Source organism: Juglans regia, chromosome 5 (genome assembly GCF_001411555.2).
Source record: "Juglans regia cultivar Chandler chromosome 5, Walnut 2.0, whole genome shotgun sequence".
NCBI lineage: Eukaryota > Viridiplantae > Streptophyta > Magnoliopsida > Fagales > Juglandaceae > Juglans > Juglans regia.
The window spans coordinates 206212-230957 of record NC_049905.1 but is presented as its reverse complement, the minus strand read 5'-3'; the positions used below and the strand labels follow the sequence as shown (position 1 = coordinate 230957).

General features: G+C 36.4%; 2 protein-coding genes across 2 annotated transcripts; both read right to left on the bottom strand.

Annotated features, from left to right (window-relative positions):
* Positions 1-261: 261 nt before the first annotated feature.
* Positions 262-4135, bottom strand: LOC109015477 (protein DETOXIFICATION 43-like). Its single transcript, XM_035690167.1, has 14 exons — positions 4090-4135; positions 3975-4002; positions 3659-3780; positions 3311-3553; positions 2665-2837; positions 2363-2498; positions 2081-2177; positions 1872-1972; positions 1514-1677; positions 1283-1354; positions 1049-1165; positions 782-877; positions 536-657; positions 262-316 (listed from the first exon to the last, which is right to left on the bottom strand). The coding sequence occupies exons 1-14, from the start codon at positions 4133-4135 to the stop codon at positions 262-264; spliced, it is 1572 nt and encodes a 523-aa protein (XP_035546060.1).
* A 14837-nt stretch (positions 4136-18972) lies between these two features.
* Positions 18973-24357, bottom strand: LOC108988085 (protein DETOXIFICATION 43). Its single transcript, XM_035690321.1, has 11 exons — positions 24278-24357; positions 23767-23888; positions 22628-23107; positions 22141-22340; positions 21872-22007; positions 21641-21737; positions 21393-21493; positions 21060-21223; positions 20835-20906; positions 20568-20612; positions 18973-19356 (listed from the first exon to the last, which is right to left on the bottom strand). The coding sequence occupies exons 1-11, from the start codon at positions 24355-24357 to the stop codon at positions 18973-18975; spliced, it is 1881 nt and encodes a 626-aa protein (XP_035546214.1).
* Positions 24358-24746: the final 389 nt, after the last annotated feature.

The window sequence follows — 24746 nt, the reverse complement described above, 5'->3', positions numbered from 1 at the left end:
CTAAATTGTAAACAGCAACACGATCAACATAACATTATTTAAGCATCTTAGTATTACAAGGCTGCCAAGTTTAAGAGACATGCATGGCAGTAAATTAGATTCATATCACGAATCCAAAATATAATTCGTTTCAAAATAAGACACAATAATAAGTTTGGGTCTTGGCGATCGAGATCAGTGCTACGTACTTCTCATGACTGACTCTAATATATATATTAAATTTTATTGTATGACGGACAGTCCTGATGAGAGTAACAACTCTTATGAAAGCATTCTGCCTCTGAGGAAGCGCCAAGGTCCAGTTGCTGTCCCCACCCTGCCATTTGCAATTAATCAAAATTAAATAAAAAGAAAGAAAGAAGCTGATATCATTCAAAATATTCCAAATGCTTATCCTATTATAAAAAATGGAAGTAAAATAGTGAAGTAGTGTGAGATTGGAACTTGAAATATATATCTCAATTATATATATATATATATATATATATATAGATTTCATTTGCTAGGGAATATGGATTACAAAAGGAAAAATCACCTCCAAACACCAGCAACTGTGCGCAAACCCATGTAGATGATTAAGGCATACCAGATTCCAATATAACCTCTGGCTTTAGCCAGAAGGTATTCTGAGGTAATACTTGCTATAGCCATAATAATCTGAACAAGAATATTTTTAATTATTTAAAGAAAAGTTCTGAAAGATAATTAAATATTTAACAGAGATTGAATATATATATATATATATATATGTATATGGGAAAAGAGGGTTTAGTGAACTTGCCATTGAATATGCAGTATATGCAAAGTCAGATGCTCCAAAGTTCACACCATCAAGAACAAAAGCTAAGGTGTTTATTGGTTGTGTACCTGCTATAAACTTCAGAATTAAGCCAAAAGAAAATGGAGAATTCGATCAGTACTTATCTGCTCAAATGAATAATTATATATTGAGATGTAATTCTTTAATTTAGTTGTGTTTTGAATATATATATATATATATATATATATATATTAGTAGGTAGGTAGGAAAATATATATATGTATATACCGGTATGCCCAAGTACATAAGGTGCAAAACATTTTTGTCCTTGGTAAACACTCCAGCTCCGAAGTATAAGCCACCTCCAACGATAACAAGGAGGCCCAAACCCACAACAACACCCATCTGCATATATATAATTACAAAGTGGTATTTAATTGTAAAAAATAAAGCCTAGCTAGCTGATCTGTAAACACTTCAATTATCTTGTCCTTGTAATTAGAACTAAAATTAATAAATTACCTGTGCTACCCGGATAGCAGTTGTAATTGCCTTTTTATGGTCCTTCTCAGTAAAAGCATAAGCTAGGATTGCCTTATAAACAACAGAGAAAGTAGATCAGTCCTGATTAATTAGTATTTGATTTTCAATTGGACACAAGTCGACCTACAAACGCGGACCCACACGGCCATCTAATTCATTAAGCAAGCATGCATGCATGCATGCAGAATTACCATCAGCAATAATGCCTACCTGTCCAGAAACGGCCAAACCATCAGCAAGAAGTGATGATGTTAACCAGACCTGTAAACAAATCTGGAATGCAGCCATGGGAATGGGGCCCTGTCTTGCAGCCAATCCTGCTGCAAATGTCACACAAGATGTCACAGCTATGACTCTGGTCAACATCAGAAAACCTGCATGAAACATATATAAATTAGAAAGTTAATTAAGTAGGGCTAGCTATTGAAGTCGATCGGCATGGATTTCCGATCGATGTATTTATTTAGTATTAGAGTCTCAAGGGAGATGGTGGTGGCCGCAACCAACGTACACCTTGGTTTTGTAATTATAAGAGAATTTCCTGATGGAGAAGTAGGCTCTTAATTACCAGTTTTAATAAACCGACCAAATTGTAATTCTTTCACACTTGGAGCCAAGAGATTCACTTGTTGCATCAACCTCAGGAAAAGGATCAGAGCAATTAAGTACCTTGAAGGAATTCATATCAGAGAATCACAATCATGAGATACATATATAGATGCATATACTACTAACTACTAAATTAAATTTTATCAGACCAGTACTACTAGTACTTACTGCGAAAGAGCATGTGAAATGGCTGCACCCCTCACTCCAAGACGCATAATAAAGATGAAGATTGGGTCCATAACGACATTCATTGCATCTCCCACAACTATATATTAAGCGAAATAAATTCAAAAAAATAAAAAATTAACAAACCTGATCAGTTAGGGCAAATGTCCAACAATATATCCAATATATATATTAGGAAAGTCCAAATAAATAACACTACATATGTGTGTGTATATATATATATATATATATGTATGTATGCATCATGTATAGCTTCGTAGCTACCCGTGGCATATAAAGGAGTTGTGGTGTCCTTAAAGCCTCGGAAGACCCCTTGCATGGCCAAGGAAAGAAGAACCGCAGGAGAACCAAGTGCTCTTATTGTCAAGTACTGTCTTGCTGGTATATACATAGGGGAATCCTATTCATGAATAGAGATGATCAGTAGCTACCACTATATATATCTGTTAGTACATTATCGAATGAAGTTATGAAAACTCATTAAAAAATAGATATACATTAATAACTTCCATGATCATTATAAAAAAAACACGCAGAGAGAGAGAGAGAGAGAGAGAATTCCTCACAGTCTTCACACCCATGAACCTTAAGAGAACTTTTGCACCAAATATAAGTAACAAAGCTTGCGCCACGCCAAGAAGTGTGCCCATGATTATTGCTGTTGTTGCCGAAGGAATCTTTCGCTTTACCTTTCTAGGCGTTGCAGCGGCATTTACCTGCATAGAGGGAGTCTTGCTTGCTGCTGTTTCGTGATCAGGATGACCTGATACAAATTAGGCCAAAAGCATGCATATATATATGTAAGAACAATGACAACTTATAGCACTTTCACATTCTGAACGTACAGTTATAATTACTTGAGAATGAAATTCATTTTTTTCTAACTTGGCCCATAAAAAGAGTTATTTTTAGAAACTAAAAGCATATTTCTGATGAATCCTTCCGGGACAAACGATTAAGTTAATGGAATATATATATATATATATATATATATATATTTATATATAAAACTGCGCAGAAAAAAAAAAGTTAATTAAGTCGGAATAATATATATAAGAGAAGATTGATATGACCATTGAGTATCAATAAAGTCTTTGATAATTACTGTAATTGCCAAATATATATATATATATGTATATATATATGATGCATATATATTGGACATGTGAGCGCATGCAAATCAAAAAGAGTGAGCTAGCTGGTAGGCAGTACCATTTTGTAGGGTTGATTCTGAAGTTGTTTCATTAACATGATTTGATGTGGTAGAAGCTTCTAAATCCAAGTTGTTAAGCCTGTTGGCCTCGACCTTTTGTGCTAATTCAATACTCATTTTATCTGCAGAGTGTTCCTCGGCAACAAAAGAAGTGGTAATGCTAACAATGGGGTACATGGTAATCCTTGAAGCTTGGTTAAATATGGCTATTGCAACCCCGACGGCACCAATTTCGACAGCACCTGAACAAAGATATATATGAAATTCTACATTAAATTTGGCTATATAATATATATATATATTATTAAATATAAATATTCCTCAAAGATATGATCATCAGTACTGGCCTAGACGGCCGATGAAAATTGTGTCGATGAGAGAAGCGACAGGATCAGCTGCTAATGTAAGGATTGCAGGAATTGCTATTCCTAAAATCTCCCGCCCAAGTGCGTCCAACTTGCAAACAAGTCTGCATGCATTCATTGCGCGCATTGTTAATTCACAATTGCAAAAGAATTAAAAACACTATAAATAAAAATAAATAAAAACTCATGATACTAGCTAGCTAGCTAGTACTGCATTAATAAGCAAGCAAGATATATATATATATATATATATATATATATAAACTGAACTTATTATAAGCTTATATATATAGCCAACCTTAAGTCTTCAAAGAAAATGATGAAAGGAATTTTTGAGGTGCGCTGATATCGCTGCAAATCATCATTCTCATCATAAGACGTTTCATGCTGCTCATCATGCGAAGTCCCATTATTCTCATGATTTCCATTTTGATGCGATTCACCATTCTGATCAGCCATCATATCTAATCCATTTTTTTTAAAACAAGACTACAATTAGGTACGTACTTTACATGATCATGAGTTATTTTATTATCTTTTTCTTTCTTTCTTTCTTTCTTTCTCAGCTTGCATGGATACAAAAATTTCAGCAGGAAATGAACTTCAAAACACATGTATAATTGGCTAGCTATTAATTAACAACTGAAGATTTCTCTCTCTCTCTCTCTCTCTCTCTCTCTCTCTATATATATATATATATATATATATATGGAAGTGAGTTATAAAAAAATCATTGAATATTGGGGATATTTAACTTATGTACGTATTTATGCATGACTATAGAAGTAAGAAATAAAGATGGCAAAGAAAGTACTACTGATCAAAACTTAAACCTAGCTGCTAGCTAGCTCAACTGCTATATACATATATTTATACACATACACAAACTTATAATCAACAAACTTCAAATCACTCTTTAACAAACCTTCGATCGTTACAGTTTCTGATAATGAAGCTAGCTATCAGGTGGCTTCAATATGCAGATCAGATAGGCGAGATCAAATCGGAAGTTGATTGCTAGCTGAATGATATTGAAGTCGATCAAGTGATTTTATCGGGCTATATATACTACAAAAGCCATTGAATATAAAATATAAAATATTGTGTTAGCTATATAGGTTGTATTTGGAGAACAGAATTTAAAAAAGTCATGATTAATTGCAAATTCTTTTTAAATAATGTAACTAAAATCCAAGTTTTTGAAGGTTTAAAAACCTAGCTAGTCTAGATTTGGTACTGCAAATCTGAATCTAAACTTCAATAAATGATCCAAACACAATATTGGATACTTAAGATTGGATATTTAAGACATGAAGAATCCAAATCATTCTCTCCAAATCAAGTTATTCAGTGATGCACCATTAGTAAATTATATGCGCTCATATTGAGTATGTGTATATATATATATATATATATATATATATATATAATCGTTATTTGAGATGGAGAAGTTCATACTGTTTATAATGATTCTAATAAGACTTTCCAATTATACCATTAATTAGTCATTTTAAAATATGAGCTAGGTGTGTAATTTACAATTAACAGATCATCATCAAACACTTATAGTACTCTAGCTAATTAATATTGTACCTAGTCAAATATAATGCAATAGGAAAATGCTAAATGTATTTAAGAAAAATTTACAAAAAAAATTACTTCTACACATGTCAGTTATTGATATGCTGAAAATATGAAATTTTAAATTTTAAATTTGAATTTCGAAAGAAAACTAATAAAATGAGTCTTATAAATAAAAGTGCAATGATCTGTACGTATACTAATTATAGAATAATTAATTACTACTTAGAGAAACCATCTTGCATGACGTTTAATTTGGAAAAGAAAAAACAAATAATATTTATATATACAGCCGATATTAGAATTAAACATGATCATGTGCATCTAATGATAACTCTAGATCAAATTATTAGTTAATATGTATTATCAGACGCTGGCTAGCTGATATTCATGTTCGGTCGGTATATTAATTAAGGCAGCAAATAATTAATTAGTATATATACAACATTAATATATATCTATTCAATATGATTAATCAGAAAGTAAATTTTATTAAAAATAATACTAATTTAAATTTAAAAAATAAAAATAACAACATTAACACATAAATTAATACGCAAACTCACTTCCATATAACTAACAAAACTCTTAAAACACAATCAATTATAACATTGATCGAGTGTATTATATATATATATATACATGCAAGTTTCATGCAATATATTTGGCTTAAAATAATAGACAATTAATTAGTAGTTGAGGTGAGTTGATCGTGACAAAGACGGATGGATCTCGATCATTGGCTGGCCTGCAGTTTGTATTAATTGTTTCTTGATCTCGATCATCGGCCTCCCTCATCTTCCATGCACTTTCACCAATTTTTTTTTTTGTGGGAAACCACCATTTTTTGATCTCCTGGGTTCTTGCATGGGTTAATATCATAATTCAAAATATCCCGAGAAAAGATCTAATCAGTGATCCTTATATAAATATATATATATATATATATATATATAATATAGTGGTTGTTTGTAAATTATAAAAAAATAAAACATTAATTAATAATTAGGGATCAGGGGGACTTCTGGGTTAGCTGCTAGAAAATGACCCGTATGTCTTTTATTTTTTCTATAACTACATAACATAATTATATACATTATATTAAGGGATTTTCCAATGAGAAATTATATATATATATATATATAAATATATATTAAGGGACGTCGACGTTAGTCTCGCATGCGAGATGGATGGAAGTGGCATGATATAATACGAACATTAACTACTTGAACCAGCTGTGATTATCTCCCATTAATATATAAAAGATAATTAATTAATTATGAGAACTTTTCCAATATTTCAGGAAAATTAAGTACTTGACATGCATGGGCAGGCATGCAGCTGGCAGAGTCTCAAAGAGTCGTGAGGGATCGAGATAGCTAGCTAGGTACGTAACCTTTGGTTCGAGCATTTTCTTTTTCATATGATCTGACATGACATGAAAAATAAAAGAACCAGCTGACACGTTCAGATCAGATATCTTGCTGAATTTTCTCCATCCCTTTCTACGTGTGTCTATATAATATAATATATATATATATATATTAATGTTAAATATATTAATTTTAGATAGTTAAAGTCCCACATATTCTATTTAAAAAAAATAAAAACTACTATTAAAAGAATAGTTCTACAGCCCTCGCTCCCGAGTCCCACTCTCTCTTCCTGCTTGACGAGACATGCCACATGTTTATCTTAAAGATAATGCTACACATCCCGTTGATTTATTCCGTTGGAGCATCCCGTTTGATGTGGCCTTCCACGCTTCATTTTCTTTATATTTTTTTGAAGCCCACGCAAAACACATCCTCATCCCACCTACCCTCTTCCCCCACCCAGCTTGTGTAAAACTTATTCTTAGCCCCACTGAGTCTTTAACTTTGCCTCCCAGCCCCATTGCAGATCGACTTCGAGTTCAACTCCTCCCATCCATCACCGAAGGAATCTCCAACCGGTACAAGGTAAAATTTTTTTTTTTTACCTCAATTTCTTTCTTTCCCCTGCATGCACCTGCCGAGATAAACATTTTTTTTTTTGTTTATCTTGTATTTGCTTGGCCAGGCTTGCCATTTTTTTTCCACACTTTGGATTTCCATTCTCTATCTCTGGATTTTTTTTTGTTCATTTCCCCTTTGTGGTTTTTTTATCGAGTTTCTTTCTCCTGCACCTGTCGAGATAAACAATTTTTTTTTTTTGTTTATCTGATTTTACTTGGTCTTTTGAGCGATTGAAGACAACATCATACCTTGCCATTGTCTTCATCAAGCAAGGAAAATAATCCTTATGTACTTACAAAGATCTTAACTTACATATAGAAATCGACTCTTACAAATATCTCACATATGCTCACCCAGAATAATAATCCTTTGGCAAGTAAATATCCTTGAGATGACCAAACTGCCCAATGGTCTACGAAGATCCTCTGGCCTGCATAAAAGCATGTATTGAAAGTGAGCATAATTCCATCATATAAAAAAGAAAAATACTACTTACAACCGGCGTGCGCAATCCTTGCGTAACCGGCTGACATAATTGGGTCCCACTACCTTATTTTTTCTTTCCTTTCTCCGTCTTTCAGCCTTTCTCTCCTTTTTCATTTTTCCATCTTCTCAAACAACAGCTCTCTTTTCTTTTATACTCAACTGAAAGCATTTTATTACAGTATTACTCATGAGAAAAATCCAACTGCTTTCAATCTTTGCGATCCTTTTGTAGCCTTTCGGTGCTTCAATCCAACTGCTTTCATTCTCTTTACTCTTTCTTTCTTTCTTTTTTCTGATGAAAACTTTGAACAATGGAATCAAACTCAATTGCGACTCTGCTTAAACATCCATAATATATGGCACCCATGATTTCTCAGTGTTTGATGCTCATAGCTCAGACAAAAAAGAAAAGCTAAGGCTGCGATTCCTGACTTTTTCTTCTCATTTGCTTCCTTTTGACTCCAAATCTAACGACATTCTCTGCAGCTTCACTTTGAAACTTCTAGCCGCTGTTCTGAAATAGCTTTGGTTGTTGTGTTTGGGGGGCACTTGTAGTATAGCCATGGCAATCGATGTCTGCTCGGAGATTTCGAGCACGGGAATCAGCCCAAGAATCTCGTTTTCATATGATCTGAACAGGCCAAATGTTCTGTCAAATGAGGATCACTGCCGGCGGTCGGACTTGACCCTCTTGGATTCCAACTCCGACTTCGTCTTCTGCATTGGTAATAGATTTGCACAAGAACTGGCTCCAGCTGACAAGCTTTTCTCCAACGGCAAGATCCGTGCAAAAGAAATCAAACGAAAGGTCACTTCCCCAAATGAAACGTCAATCCAATCGGAGTCCGTCTCTTCTCGTCCTCGACCTTCCTGCTCTGGGAACACAGAAAAGAAGCAGCTCAGAGAGTTATTGTCCAACAATTTTGACGCGGAAGAAAAGCCTCCATCAAAATCTTTCTGGCAGTTCAAGCGAAGCAGCAGCCACGGCCTCAGCCCTACGTTTGGTCCCGCAGCACTGCTACTCCGACGCACCACCACCAGAACCCCAAATCACCACCGCGAACCACCCCATTCTTACACGCAGCAACACCTCACACAACTCTGTTTTTCCCACCCAAAAACAGAGCAGTCGTCCACGCCAACAGCCCCGTTTCCTCCACACCTCAACCGCACGGGCCCCCCTTCATGCTCCTCAGATCAAGGCCAAACGCCAGCAGCGACGGAAGCCACCAACCATTGTCCCGACTGCCGTAAGCCGTTGTCTCTCCCTCGCGTTAATCTCACTATCCCTCCGTCTCTCTCTTTCTCTCACATTATCTCCCTCTCTCTCATCACTCTTTCTCTTTCTATGAGTAGCCGCCCATCCGCCGGCGTATACACCACAACCACCCAAATTTCCGTCGCAGCTTCTTCACGGTGCCGTTGTCTCTTGATTTTCCTTGGGTAAGTGCTGCCGCCAAGGATGAGAGCTACTAACTCAAGAAAGAAGATGGAAAAATAAAGGAAAGAGAAATACTGAAAGACGGAAGAAGAAAATGTAAAATAAGATCGTGGGACCCAATTGTGTAATCGGTTACGCAAAGATTGCGCACGCCGGTTGTACGTAGCAGAATTGTATAAAAAATTTTGAGGATCATAGAAACAAAAAAAAAAAAAGTTTATCTCGACAGGTGCGTGCAGGGGAAAGAAAGAAATTAAGGTAAGCAAATTTTTTTTCTACATTGTGCCGATCGGAGATCCCTTCAGAGATAGAGGGGAGGAGATGAACTCGAAGTCGATGTTGATCTGAAATGGGACTGGAAAGAAGTTTCACGCTGGGGGAATGTGTTTTACATTGGCTTAAAAAAAAAAGAAAAAAAAGAAAAAGGAAATGAAACGTGGAAGGCCATATCAAACGGGATACACCGACGGGATAAATCAACGGGATGTATAGCATTATCCTTATTTTAATTATAAAAAAAAAAGGAACTGGACATCAAAAAGAAAATAGATTCCACGTCTATCTCAGAATCTCTGCTCCAACGTCGACATCCCGCTCGTTCCTCCATTTTTTCTCGTCTCTTCCTCCAGCACCGACATCGAGTCCGCACGACAAAGAAACCCTTTATCCCCCTCGACAACCCCTCATTTCTATCGAAGCCCCATCAAAGAAATCCGAGTCCCAACCTCGACAACCTCTTTTTATTTTATTTTATTTTATTTCTGTCACCTCCTCCGTCGGACAGGTCTAGTGCCGATATCCAGTCTGCGTGACAAAGAAGCCTCTTATCCTCCTTGACAGCCTCTCATTTCCGTCGCAGCCCCCTAGCAAAGAAATCCGAGTCCCAACCTCGACAGCCTGTTGCCCTTCCTTTTTTTTTCCTCCGTAGCCTCCTCTGTTGGACAGGTCCCTTCTTCATGGGATCTTGCTGCTCTTACCAAGTAAGATTTTGTATACTGAGAATGTTCAATATACAAGTGTCCAGAATGTGTTACACCAATAAAGTTGTGATTTTTTTTTTTTTCAAAAAATTGAAAGATTTGGAAGTCATCCTGAGCTCAAAGAATGAAACCTGTGCATGCTGTAACTTCTGAAAATCCACTGTGGTATTTGGAATAATGGTCCTGTTGAAATTAAGATTTTAATTGTAAGGTTTTCCCTACTGTATCTCAATTGTTAATGTTTAATAATGTGATTTACCAGGTTCATTGAAAAATATGATACTCATATTATTGTTGGGGTAAAGATGGGAGGCAAGGATGTAATTTACACAAAGCACTTGGAAACTTCAAATATTCATAATGTTGGTTTTTTCTGGCTCCTTCATGAAATTTTAACTTTATATGCTATATCGTAAACTACAGTTGGCTTGAGTTGTGATGCTAATTTTTTGGATGACCTTGCTATTAGCTGAATCTTGATTGCTATATTCTAATTTTTTTTATATAATTAGCTCATTGGATTAGGAAATGGTTAAGTTGGCTTGAGTTGTGTTGTGAGTGTCTTTTATTTCCATTGTATATGAAATTTCACATATGCATAGATCTCAAAACAGTTGTTGTGTCTGTCTTATTGAAAGCTCTTTTCTTCAAAATGGAGCTGCTATTAGTCTTATGTTATGTGTAATTATGATAGTTTATCTCTGTTACTTATCTAAAAATTATGCTCATTTATCTATTGCTTCTATTTAAGTAGAGAATTCTGTCAAATGAACATAGAAATTACTTGCCAATCTTTAAGCTTGGTCTTTCATATACAATGAATCTCCCTTGTATTCAAACGTGTTGTATCTTTGTAAACAATTTAAACGTTGGATGGATAATGGATGCCGACATAGAACATTCAGATAATGAGTGTGATGATGTTGGAATTGATAAGGAGATTGAATGTGATGAAACTATTGAAGAACTTACGGTTGGAATGAAATTTTCATCTGTAGAAGAAGTTTGGTCTTACTATTTGAAGTATGGTAAGCAGAAGGGGTTTGATGTGTGTAAAAGGAATTCTAGATAGGATGACGATGAGAATGTCAAATGGTTTTGCTTGGCATGTGCGCGAGGAGCCAGTTCAAAGAGTAAGTGCCAATGTTATGAAACTAAGACAGACAGAGAAGATGAGGTGTATGGCTAGGATTAACGTGATATTGAATGATGAAAGTGTATATACCCTATCTAAAGTGACATTGGATCACACACATGTTTGTAGTTCGAGAAATGCAAGACATTTCAGATGCTTTAAGAAGATTGATGCTCGTATGTCTAAGAGGCTTGAAATAACTGACGAGGCAGGAATAAGGTTGTCCAAAAATTTCAAGGTTGTGGTTGTTGAGACAGGGGGTTACGAGAATGTGCCATTCGGAGAGAAGGAGTGTCGAAACTATATTGACAAAGCACGACAACTTCATCTCGGGGTTGGAGGTGCTACAGCTCTATGTAACTATTTCCAAGATATGAAAAAAAGACGGATTTTTATTATAACATAGACGTTGACAATGAGATGCGGTTAAAGAATGTGTTTTGGGCAGATGTCTGAAGTAGAGATGCGTATGAATCATTCAGGGATGCGATTACATTTGACACGACATATCTGACTAATGCGTATAAGATGTCTTTTGCACCGTTTGTGGGTATGAACCACCATGAGCAGTAATCCTATTCGGGTGCGGATTGATATCCAATGAGGACGCAAATACATTTGAATGGTTGTTTGAGTCATGGTTGAAGTGTATGAATGACCAACCGCCAAATGTAATCATCACATACCAATATAAGGCCATGCAAATTACAATTTCGAGGGTATTTCCAACGTCTAGGCATCGCTGCGACATATGATGAAAAACCTTTTTGAGAAGTTTAGATCACATTATCGATATGAGGAAATCAAGAGTACTCAATATAGATGCGTTTATGACTCTTTCAATGAGTATGAATTCAAGATACATTGGCGCAATATGCTCGATACCTATGATCTGCTTGAGAACGCATGATTAGTATCACTATATAGCGATCGGCATTTTTGGGTGTCAACCTATGTCAGACACATTTTGGGTAGGAATGTCAACTACACAGCGAAGTGAAGGCATGAATGCATTTTTCGACGACTGCATTAACTCTAGAACAATTCTGAAACAATTTGTTGACCAATACGATCAACTCTTAGGAGGAAGGTAAAGAATGAAGCAATTGTGAATTTAATTCACTTAACACAAAAATTCCTTGCATTGGTCGCTATCCTCTTAAGAAGCAATTTCAAAAAGCATATACAATTGATAAATTCAACGAAGTACAAGCGGAATTGTAAGGATTTCTATATTTAACTACCTCATTATTGGGATGTGAGGGTGGTAGAAATACGTTCGTAGTTGCCGATGAGGTTCAAGTTGGTGATGACTTGTTAAAATGTGCAACCTTCACTGTTAAAGTTGATCAAGATCCCCTTTATGTTAAATGCAGTTGTAAGTTATTTGAGTTTAGATGCATATTATGCAGGCACACTCTTCGTATCTTGACTCAGTTAGGCAAACATACAATACTATCAAAATACATATTAGATCGGTGGAAGAAGGACGTAAAGTAAAAATACACTTTCGTGAAAAATAGTTATGACACTAGTAGCATCAATGATGCTCGAATGTACGATAGAATCCAGAATTGCTTCTATGAATTGTGTTCCAATGCTTCAAAGGTCGAAAGTAGTTGTGTGAAATTGATTAGCTAGATAGAAAAGTTGATGGTACAATACCCTGGTATCGCTGATCCAGCTACTTCCATAGGGGGCACGACATTTATCTTCTTTTCACCTTTTTGTTGTAACCCAAAGACCGAGAGTTTTTTTTATAAGTTTTTAATTTGTGAAGTACTATTCAGATTTTTATTTTGAGGAATACTATGCATCAGTCACTATTTATTCTCACACCCCACACCTATAGCTTTTTTGTAGGGTGTGAGAATATTTTTTATAAGGTGTGAGTGTGTTTTCATAGGGTGTGGAGTGGTGAATAGTGACAGATGAGAATATATATATTTTTTTATTGATGGTAGGTAGTTAATAGCATATATATATATATATACATATATCGATCGAATAACCATTTTTTTAAGAGAAACTATCATTATTCATTCATTATTGAAACTTACATCCTTGACTTGATACATTCTAGGATGTCCCCATATCGAACATGATATCACAAACTAAAATATTACATTTGAAACTCCACCAATACACTATTTTCTTTTGTGACTGGTCTGGTCTTCACTATTGTTGATACTTTCTACAGACAAACTTCCAAGAGACAATACTCTATGCCTAAACAGAGACTTAATGTCACCCTTCATAGAAAGAGAGGACTCAACCTCTACTGAGAAAGGTCAGAGAACCTAAAAAGGAAAGCAGTAAGATATATGCAAAAAAAGACAGATTACAGTTTGGACCAACTCCGGTAGACTTCAAAATTTGTGACAGCTCGTGAAGGCAACACTTTTATCTCTTCTCAGCCACAAATGTCAGATCTGAAAAGTCTGATGGTGGCAACTCCGGTGATCTAGCGCGTGTGTCGAGAAGAGCTGCCGGAAGGGGTAGTGCGTGAGAACCACGTATGATGATTTTTGCAAAACCACCACTCTCCTCCAAACGATTTTCGACCTGTGAATTTGCTTGTGCTGTGTGTATCTCTCAGGAGTTGCCAAAAATCGATAAATCTATTTTTTTCGATTTTGAAGAAAGTAAAATATATAAAATTAAGTAAAATAAATTTTGATAGATAAGATGAATAAATAGAGAAACGAGAGAATGAGAGGGAGGAGGACACGTCGTGGCAAAAATGATATATGGAGCTCTTGGTTTTTTACTAAGAGATCAAAGAACCTTAAAACGTCCCTTGATCGCCGGCTTGAAACTCCATTAATAAAATTAATTCATTATATATATTATATTGTGGATGGGTTATTATCAATACATCATTGGCAAAGGCAGGACTTGAAAAAAACAATCACAGGAGCAGAAGACCACTATTAAGACAAGGACAAAAACAAAGTTAGAAAGCATAAGGGAATGGTCAGAAACTTCGGCTGGCAGAAAATTTGCTTATGACCCAGTGAATCTGCTCTCCCAGTATGTAAGAAAGCATTAAACAGAGGGAGGAAATGCTAGATAGCAGAGAGCATAAGGCACAGAGGTCTGGAAAATATTCTGTACTGTTTTCACTGAATGGAAATGCCCGATACAATGAAATTATCATATAGATACTCTGCCCTAACAACCTAACAGAACCATATACCCAAAATATAATAAGCCAATAAAATGAAAAATGAATAAGACAAAATACATATAAACAGAAATGAAGAAAAGTGAATAAGACAAAATATATATAAAAAGAAATAAATGAGAGTTTATCCTTTTCCAGAACGACTTGTTGCTGTTGTAGAACGACTTGTAGCAGCTTGTTCATGCACAATGTGTAATAGCCCCACGCAAGATGGAGAATAGAGATTCACTATTCCCATCTTGGATAAATGTGATTGAAGAAGATAAGAAGGTAATGCCTTGGTAAAAATAGCCGCCAGTTGGCTGTGAGAAGCAACATGTGATGTGAGAATACTTCCCTCTTGAATCTTCTCTCGGATTAAGTGGCAATGCAACTCGATGTGTTTTGCTCTTTCGTGGAAAACAGGATTTGCAGCTATGTGTAAGGCGGCTTGGTTGTCACAGTAAAGTAAAGCAGCTTGAGGATGTGAGATCCTTAGATCAGTGAGCAAATACCTCAACCATGTGAGCTTGGAACAAGTGGAAGCCATGGAACGATACTCAACTTCAGCTGAAGAGCGAGAAACCACGGATTGTTTCTTTGCTTTTCAGGAAACAAGTGAGTTGCCAAGGAAGATGCAATGCCCCGTGACCGAGCGACGTGTGTCAGGACACGATGCCCAATCAGAGTCACAAAATGCCTTGAGTTGGAGTTTAGATGTAGAGGATAGCAAAATTCCTTGTACTGGGGCAACTTTGATATATTTAAGTATCTTGTGAGCAGTGGCCAAATGTGTTGATGTGGGGTGATCCATAAATTGACTCAAAAGCTGGACATCATAGCATATGTTAGGTCTTGTAATGGTTAAGTACAGCAAACGTCCAATGAGTCCACGATAAGACTAGGATCAAGAAGGGGATCACCAGAAGGTTGACTGATTTTAAAATTCTGGTCAAGAGGTAATTTCAGAGGCTTGCTTCCAAGTGTGCTCGAGTCGGCTAAAATATCCAAAGCATATTTTCTTTGGCATAGGTGAATGCCTTTTGAAGATCGGGCAACTTCCAACCCAAGAAAATAATGCAAGGATCCAAGGTCCTTGATCTTAAAGTGAGTGTTAAGAAAGTTTTTTAGAGAGGCAATTGAAGTTGAACAATTTCCAGCCAGAATAATATCGTCAACATAGACTAATAATGCAATAAATGAAGTGCCATCCAGTTTAGTGAACAAGCTGTAATCAGCTCTAGATTGCTCAAAACCAAAAGCTATAAGAGAGGAAGAGAACTTTGAATACCATTGTCTTGAGGCTTGCTTAAGGCCATAAAGACTCTTAAACAATTTGCACACTTGGTGAGGTCCTCCTTTGTTGTAGCCCGGTAGTTTATGCATGTAAATCTCCTCCTCCAAATCATCATGGAGAAATGCGTTGTTAACATCAAATTGATGGAGAAACTAACCTTGTATTGCTGCCATCGAGAGTAGAACTCTAACCATGACCAGTTTAGCAACGAGAGAAAAAGTCTCCGTGTAGTCTATCCCTTCTTGCTGTGTAAACCCCTTGGCGACAAGCCTTGCTTTTAGTCTTTCAATAGTCCCATCAGAATTGAACTTTGTTTTGTACACATATTTGCAGGCGATGACTTCTTTCCCAGGAGGTAGATCAGTGATGAGTCAAGTGTGGTTTTGTTCTAAGGCTTGCAGCTCAGAATTCATAGCTTGACACCAGCCAGGGTCCTTCATTGCTTGCTTATATGTTTGTGGCTCATAAATATTGGAAATGGAAGTGGAAAAAACAGTAAAGGATGGAGAAAATTTCTGGTATGTAAGAAAATTTGCTAATGAATAAATGTTACTAGATCAGCAATAGGAGACTTGGACAATGATGGTTGGGCAGCAGGAAGTGAATCCTGTTGACAGTGAAATTCTTGTATATACTGAGGAGCTCTCCTTACTCGTGTCGACCTACGAATGGGTGGATTAAGAGTGGAACTGGAAGTGGTAGTTATGGGAAGTGTAGGGATAGAAGTTGAAGGTGAATTAAGAGAGATTATGGTTGCAGGTGCTGGAAAGGTGGTAGGTGAGGGAGTGGGTGCAGAATCAGTTGATGGAAGAGGATTAGAGTTAGGAATGGAAGTTGGGAAATCAAGAAGGTTTGGTAAATGTTTGGTAAAAACAAAATCAGGTGTGTGAAATGTAGTGGATGATTTGGAAGACAAGGAAAGAAAAGGAAATATTAACTCATGAAAAACAACATCCCGAGAGACAAATGTTGTTTTTGTGCCAAGATCTAGGAGTTTATATCCTTTGATACCAAAGGGATATCCAAGGAAAATACACATGTGACCTCGTGGATCAAACTTTTTCCTATCATGAGATAGTGTAGTTGCAAAACAAAGAGATCCAAAAACTCTCATGTGAGCATAAGTGGGTTTGGAGTTAAATAAAAGCTCATGGAGTTTTGTTTTGAAGAAGGGGACTAGGGGTCCTATTAATTAGGTATGTGGCTGTTAAGACACATTCATTCCAGTATTCAAGGGAAAGGCCAGCTTGGATTTTTAGTGCTCGAGCCACATTAAGTAAGTGTTGATGTTTCCTTTCCACAATACCATTTTGTTGGGGGGTGGCAACACAACTCTTTTGATGTATAATGCCTTTATTGTAAAAAACTTCTGTCATTTGGAATTCACCCCCATTGTCACTTCTTAAAATTTTAATTTTAAGGTCAAATTGATTTTCAACCAGATTAGAAAAGGATGTAATGCATTTTCTGGTTTCTGTTTTATTTTGGAGAAGGTACAACCAAGTGCTTCTGGTGAAGTCATCAACTATTGTGAGAAAAAATTTGGAACCATCATGTGCAACAACTGAGCAGGGTCTCCAAAGGTCACAGTGTATAATCTCAAAAGGTCCAGAAGTCTTATGTTGACTGTGGGAGAAAGGTAAACGATGAAGTTTAGCCAATAGACAAATGCAACAAGGTTTTCTATTAATAGATGAAACATCTTTCTTTACAATAGGATTTGTAATTAAATTTAAACAAGGAAATGAAAGGTGACCTAGGCGACAATGACATAGGTCAGTGACATCAGTAGTGTGTAAAACAGAAGCTGAACCAGAAAACTTGAAAGTTGAAAATTGTGAAATTGTGTTGACTAGAGTAGAAGGAGAGACTGCAGTTCTTGACAAGTGATAAAGACCATTCCTGACATCACCCTTTCCAATCGTTGTCTAAGAGAAAAGGTCCTGAATAAGGCAACAATTAGACATAAAAACTAAGCAGCATGTGAGAGAGGCAGTTAGTTTTTTTAACTGAAATTAAATTGAAATGAAAGGATAGAATGCATAAAACCTCTTTGAGGCAGATGGATGGTGTGAGTTGGATAGTGCCAATGTGAGTAATAGGGGCTTCAGTACCATTTGGCATCTTAACAGAGTATGCAACATGAGCAGTGATAGTGGTAAACAATGAGGTGCAGCAGACCATATGGTCTGCTGCACCTCTATCGATGATCCAAGGAATATTAATGGAGTGAAGTGAATTGTGTGTGCAAGTAGAAAGACAAAGTGAAATACCAGAGAGGGTGGAATGCGTGTTAGGCAGATTTGCAGATGTAAGGTTGGATTGAATCTGATGAGCTGAAGGTTGAGCAGCAGTGAAGGGCTCCCTTGGCTGAAGTAAAGCTAGCAATTGCTGATACTGAGTTCGAGTTAAACCCACTTTTTCATCACTAATCTCTTCAAGGTCAGAAGTGGGAGATAAGTTGGTTTGTGTAGCAAAAACAGCAGAGTTATGGGATTTGGTATAAAATTTATGACCCGGTAGATAGCCATGTAGCTTGTAACATTTCTCCATTGTGTGGCTAGATAGATTGCAATGAGAGCACACAGGGGCCTTTGCATTACCAGCTTTAAAACATGTCTCAAATGAGTGACCAGAGATTTTGCAATGTGTGCAATAGGCTCGTTCTTTCTTAGGTGAAGGTTGTGGTTGATTTAAGTGTTTGGCAAAGGGAACAAAAGGTTTTCTGATGGCTAAAGCCATGGAATCAAAGGATGGGCCATGAGAAATGAGCTGGTGTTGTCGCTCCTGTTGCTGGATAAGGGAAAAAATTTTGGTAATTGATGGCAAAGGGTCTAAGAGCATGATTTGGTCACGAACATTTGAGTAGGTATCATGTAGTCTCATAAGAAATTGGAAAACACAATCACGTTGGTATCTGTCTAAAAGGGTTTTCATGGTGCCACAGTTGCAAACAAGAATTGGATCATAAATTGAGAGCTCATCCCAAAGAGTTTTGAGTTTACCATAATAGTCACTTATGAAATCAGTGTCTTGGAGAATGCTAGCAAGGGATTCCTTAAGCTAAAAGATCTTAGAGCCATTCTGTTGGGAGAATCGGTCTTGAAGGTCAAGCCAAATGTCACACGCATCATCCACAAACACAACACTGGACTTGATGGAGGGACTGATCAAGTTTTGGATCCACGACACTACCATGTCGTTGTAGCTCTCTCAGAGCTCAAGTAGAGGATCTGCAGGGTCAGTTGGTTGGTGGATGGTGTTGGTAATGAACCCTAACTTGTTCTTAGCATGAAGGGCCCGTCGCATAGCTCGCGACCAAGTGGCGTAATTATCTGTTGTGAGTAAGTCGGTGACTAGAATCACGGCAGGATTGTCACCGTTATCTAGCCGAATGGGGTTACCTGGATCACTCAGGTTCAAATATTGGGCCATATTGATGGCACGATAGGTGTTTGTAGCAGGGTGTGAATGAACATAGGCGTTTTCAGTGTGGGTAGAGGATGAATCTCCAGAACTTTCCACAGAGGCCTCCATGAAGGTTTGCTCTATGGCTCTGATGCCATGTAAGAAAGCATAAAACAGAGGGAGGAAATGCTAGATAACAGAGAGCATAAGGCACGGAGTCTGGAAAATATTCTATACTGTTTTCACTGAATGAAAATGCATGATACAATGAAATTCTCATATAGACACTCTGCCCTAACAACTTAACAGAACCGTATACCCAAAATAGAATCAGCCAATAAAATGAAAAGTGAATAAGACAAAATACATATAAACAAAAATGAAGAAAAGTGAATAAGACAAAATACATATAAATAGAAATAAAGTAGAGTTTATCCTTTTCTAGAACAGAATGACTTGTAGCTATTGTAGAACAACTTGTAGCAGCTTGTTCATGCACAATATGTAATACAGTACGTACATGCATGATTGTGCCATGCTCATCACGCACGCACGATCATATATCAATATATAGCGATAATTGACAAATGTTAAAGATCAACTAATTAATTAATTAATTAAATAACATTAATTTTAATAAAAACATGATTATATATATATATATATATGATCAGTCGCTAGCTAGCTAGCTAGATCCTGCAAGTAACAACGTCGACCCTGATACAATTTAACGTTGTGAAAAAAATGCAAGAAAATGATTTCGTTTGGTTACTAAACCTTCTCAATTTATTATTATAATTTTTTTAAATTTTAATATAAAATATAATAAATAATTTAACTTTTTTAAATCTTAAAATAATAATAATATTAAAAAATAATATTTTAATAATATTTTATTATTTCAACTCAATTCAACTCAACCCAACTTAATTTAATATCTAAATACAACTTTAAATTCGTGGATCAATTACGTATATACACTACAAGCTAGAGCGGAAATATATATATATAAAAAAAGAGAGAAAAAAAATATGTCTATATATAACTCATATATATATATATATATTGATCCGTGGAGGTGGCAATATTAATAAACTGCCTAGCTAGCTAATTAATTAAGGCCAGTACGATCGGCTCCTGAGAAAGCGCCAAGGTCCTGTACCACTGCCCATCCTGCAATTTTATTTAAAGGCATTTAATTAGTACTATATATATTCCATTTTCATCATCAACTTAATTAATTTATTTGAATTAAGCATCTAATAATATATTAATTATATATATTCATATAAAATTAATAATATTTTTAATTCCAATATTATATATTTCTTTTGGCATATTGTCTAATTAATGTAGATATATAATTAATATATATAGCATATATATGGTATCATGCATGCAATTCCGACAAAGAGAGCAAGCCCCACTCCCAGAACAAAACTCATCTGTCAAGGAAAATGTTTCACAAATTAAGTATCGTATAGTAATATGAAATATTGTTGGAATTACGATATAAATCAATATTGATTGGATAAATGAAAAGTTTATGTCCAGTCTACGAACCATTTAGGATTGGATTCCTAGCTAAAACAAGAAAAGCATGCATTAATTGATAAATGTGAACTTCATCCAAGTACGTACAAGACTAGATCTAGAAAATCGAGTACCTGTAATACCCGGTTTGCAGTAGCAGTTGCCTTCTTGTAGTCTTTCTCAGCAAATGCACAAGCTAGTATTGCCTATATATAGATCGAGCATGTTAGAAAGGAAAAAACAAGAAATATAATTTTACTAATTGCAGGTCTGATCACTATATATATATTTTGCTATCGAGGAGACAGATCGATTTAGGCTCCGGGAGAAGGAGGAAAGAAAAAAGTGTTTTTTTTTACCTGTCCAGCAACAGCCAAGCCATCGGAGAGAAGTGAAGATGTCAACCAGACCTGTAAGCATGTCTGGAAAGCAGCCATAGAGGTTGAACCTAAACGTGCTGCCAATGAGGCTGCCAACGTCACACAGAATGTCACCGCTACTACTCTTGCTAATAGCAGACCACCTGCACGCGTCCATGCAGCATCAACATTTAATCATTATCACTGCATGTCCAACTTTTATTTAGCAGCTAAGATTTCTAACAGAAAATGCATGCATGGCTTCCCGAAAATTAAAGCATTGACCAACATTAGTACTGCAATATGCAGGAATTAGGCCAGCCTCCTACGCACCGTTTTTGAGAAATCGGCTGAACTGCAATTCTTTACGACTTGGAGGTAAGAGATAAACTTTTCTCATTAACATGCACAAGAGGATTGACAAGATCAAGTACCTACATGAAGAACCGACCATATATAGCCATCATATAAATGCCTGCAGTGGAAGTATATATATATATATGCATGCCTTGCAAAATCAAGACATGATATACTTTTCAATTAATTGAATTTGCGGAAATGAAAATATAATTACTGCTTACTGAGAAAGAACATGCGCAATTGCTGCACCGCTGATGCCCAAACGCAAGACAAAGATAAGTATCGGGTCCAGAATGATGTTTATTGTATACCCCACAACTATATATTTAGACCAAATAATTCAAGAAATGAACTAGGATTAGGGGATATCATGTACTCTAATTAATCTCAAGTAATTAGAAAGTTAGAAACAGTAGTAATTTGTCTAAAAAGTTTGAGGAAACTTAGCCTACCAATCACATATAGAGGAGTTTTTGTATCCTTAAACCCTCGAAAGATCCCTTGCATGGCCAACGATAGAAGAACTGCAGGAGCACCAAGGGACCTTAATTTCAAGTATTTCAGTGCTGGGGCTATCATGGGGGAACTCTATCAAGAGAGAGAGAAGAAAAGAATGAGAGACGCATTTGTTTCCATATTGAGTCGAAGGAGTTGATCAAAAGGTGCATGCAATTTATATATATATATGTAATATGTATGGTATATTAATGAAGAGACTTACAGATTTCACACCCATGACGTGCAAGAGAGGTTTGGCCCCCAAAATAAGGACTATAGCTTGAAAGACTCCAAGAATTGAACCAAAAAGCAGTGCAGTTGATGCTGAAGCAATATGTCGCTTCTCCGTTTTGGTTTTGGCACTCTTCCTTTTGCTGCTGCCAATACCAGCTTTGCCGTCCATAGTTGTGTCGTCGTCGAAATCTGATCAATAAATATAATTCACCAAGAATATTTATCACCTCAATATATATATTAACCTAGCTAGCTACCATGCACGCGCACGCAGTAGTACGTACTTGTTCTAAGAGTCTAGCTATATTCTTTTGAAAGCACATAATTAACTGTACGTAAAGAATAATATTAGACCAGAAATGTTTTGGTTTAGAGTACTTACCCTGATCACTCAATGTTAGCTCTCTCCAGGCGATTCAAAAAATTAATTAATTACACAATATCATGTCTAGATAAAAGATATAGATCGTTAGTACCATATTGATCTTGATTTTTCTTTCCCTCGTCACTCGTCGTTGCTGAACCTCTGTCCACATCCTCCAGAGTAGAATTTTCCTGCATCGACTCTCTCTTTACTCGACTCTTTTTGGCTGAACTGCTTTCCGCATTTTCAACATTTTGTTTGGGATCATCTTTTTCCAAGTCAAGCTTAACATCCCCCGGCATAAACTCTTTCATTTCACTATCTTTTGGTAAACTCTTTTCTAAGTTCTGGCCCTTTTTTCCAGCTTCACCTCTTTCCATGTCCTCGAGCATGGCATCTTCGGGTGTGCACTGATCTGTTGTTTCATTTTGTTTATCTGAGCCCTTTTCTGCTTCTTTGATTCCGACTCTTCCAACAGTATCTTCCTCAGCAACAAAAGAAGTTGTAATACTGACCAGTGGGAATATGGTAATCCTTGAAGCTTGATTAAACAAGGCAATAGAGATTCCTGCAGCTGCAAGTTCCACCGGTCCTGTACAGAGAAAAAAATGCCTTGAAGATTACCATTCACTAATGAAATCCACGCATTGAAAAATTCTTTCACTGGACCCAGCTCGCTAAAGTAGTTGATAGTGCAGCTACTGGGTGCGGATCAGCACTTCATCTTCCTAACGCATTTATACAGGGGAAGAAATGCATGTATATGAGCTTATAATTAACGTTGCGGGTTGACTAGTATATCAGTATACTGATATTAAAACGTCACCGAGAGATCCAAAGCGTATGGCCTGCATGACACGTACGTACAGACAAAGCCACGAACCCACATGTACGACTGATCATTCTAAGAAATGGGCACTAATAGTACTTGATATCTAACAATATTGACAGATTATGTCATACAGAAAACCCGACCCATATATAGAATGGCATTAGTAATCGATATCTATATATGAAGATCTTCTTGAAATGTAACAATGCCATGCAATTAGAACGAAAGAAAATTCTCGATTCAAAAATGGGAATTGACTAGATGTGAAAATTAGCGATCGGAGTCCTGGCACTGGAAGGTCAGATTTCCTATTCATATATAAGCTATATAGGATGATGTCAGAAAGAAAACCGTATGGAAGGATAAATTAGCTCAATAAAACCACAAAGAATATATATTATGAATTAACCATTACGTACCTATATGACCAATAAATGCAGTGTCAATCAGAGAAGCAATGGGATCAGCAGCAACGGCGAGGGCAGCAGGTACTGCCATACCTAGTATCTCCCAACCAAGTGTATCCAACTTGAAAACAAGTCTGGAATAACATTTTTGAAATTAACCAATTAAGCATTAATAGTTCTGTACGTACGTAGCACATATATACGGAGAGATCATGATCTCTAACATATACAGATCAGAGATTTCATTTTTATGTTTGTTCAATGGAAAAGACATGCTGATTAATAGCAACGAGCTAGCTAGGCCGGCTGGCCTTATCAACCTTAAACGGATATCAGACATTGCTGCCTACAAATGAAACATTAAACTACAGTACTACAAGGTACTAATAATGAATTCATGACTTTAATAATTAGAAGTATCGGCTTAAATTAGGCATGCAAATAGCATGTGTGCATTTACGTCCTGATCAGGCCGCCTGAAATACATTTGCAAATGCAGCACATTCAAATTGCATGTACGTACCTCGCATCTCTAAAGAAAACAAAGAATGGCATCCTCTTCCAGTTTCTCCCATCTGAACTTAAACTTCTGTTCTCAGCCATGATATTTTGTGCCAAACCAACCGCAGTACTAGTCTTTAAGTTCCTAATAAATCCAAGACTGTAAGTGTGTTTCTGATGCAGTAGTTGACTGATCAGTCGAGAATATATATAAGATGCCAGGAGCATGCTATATATATTCTGCAGAGCGCAATTAATATATAGAGTTTAATACCTGTTACTCGATCGATTACAACAGAGGAACATGTGCATGACAATTTTTTAACAATCCGAGAGATCCCTTGCCATAGGCGCAGTGGTTGCGTCGGAGAATTTGCTACGAAAATGAAATCTTAATCCTAAAGCAAGTAACACGTACGCATAACAACAAATTCGAAAAATGTAGCAGTATCAGCCTAGTAATTATATATATTCTTTCTGCAAATAAAGTA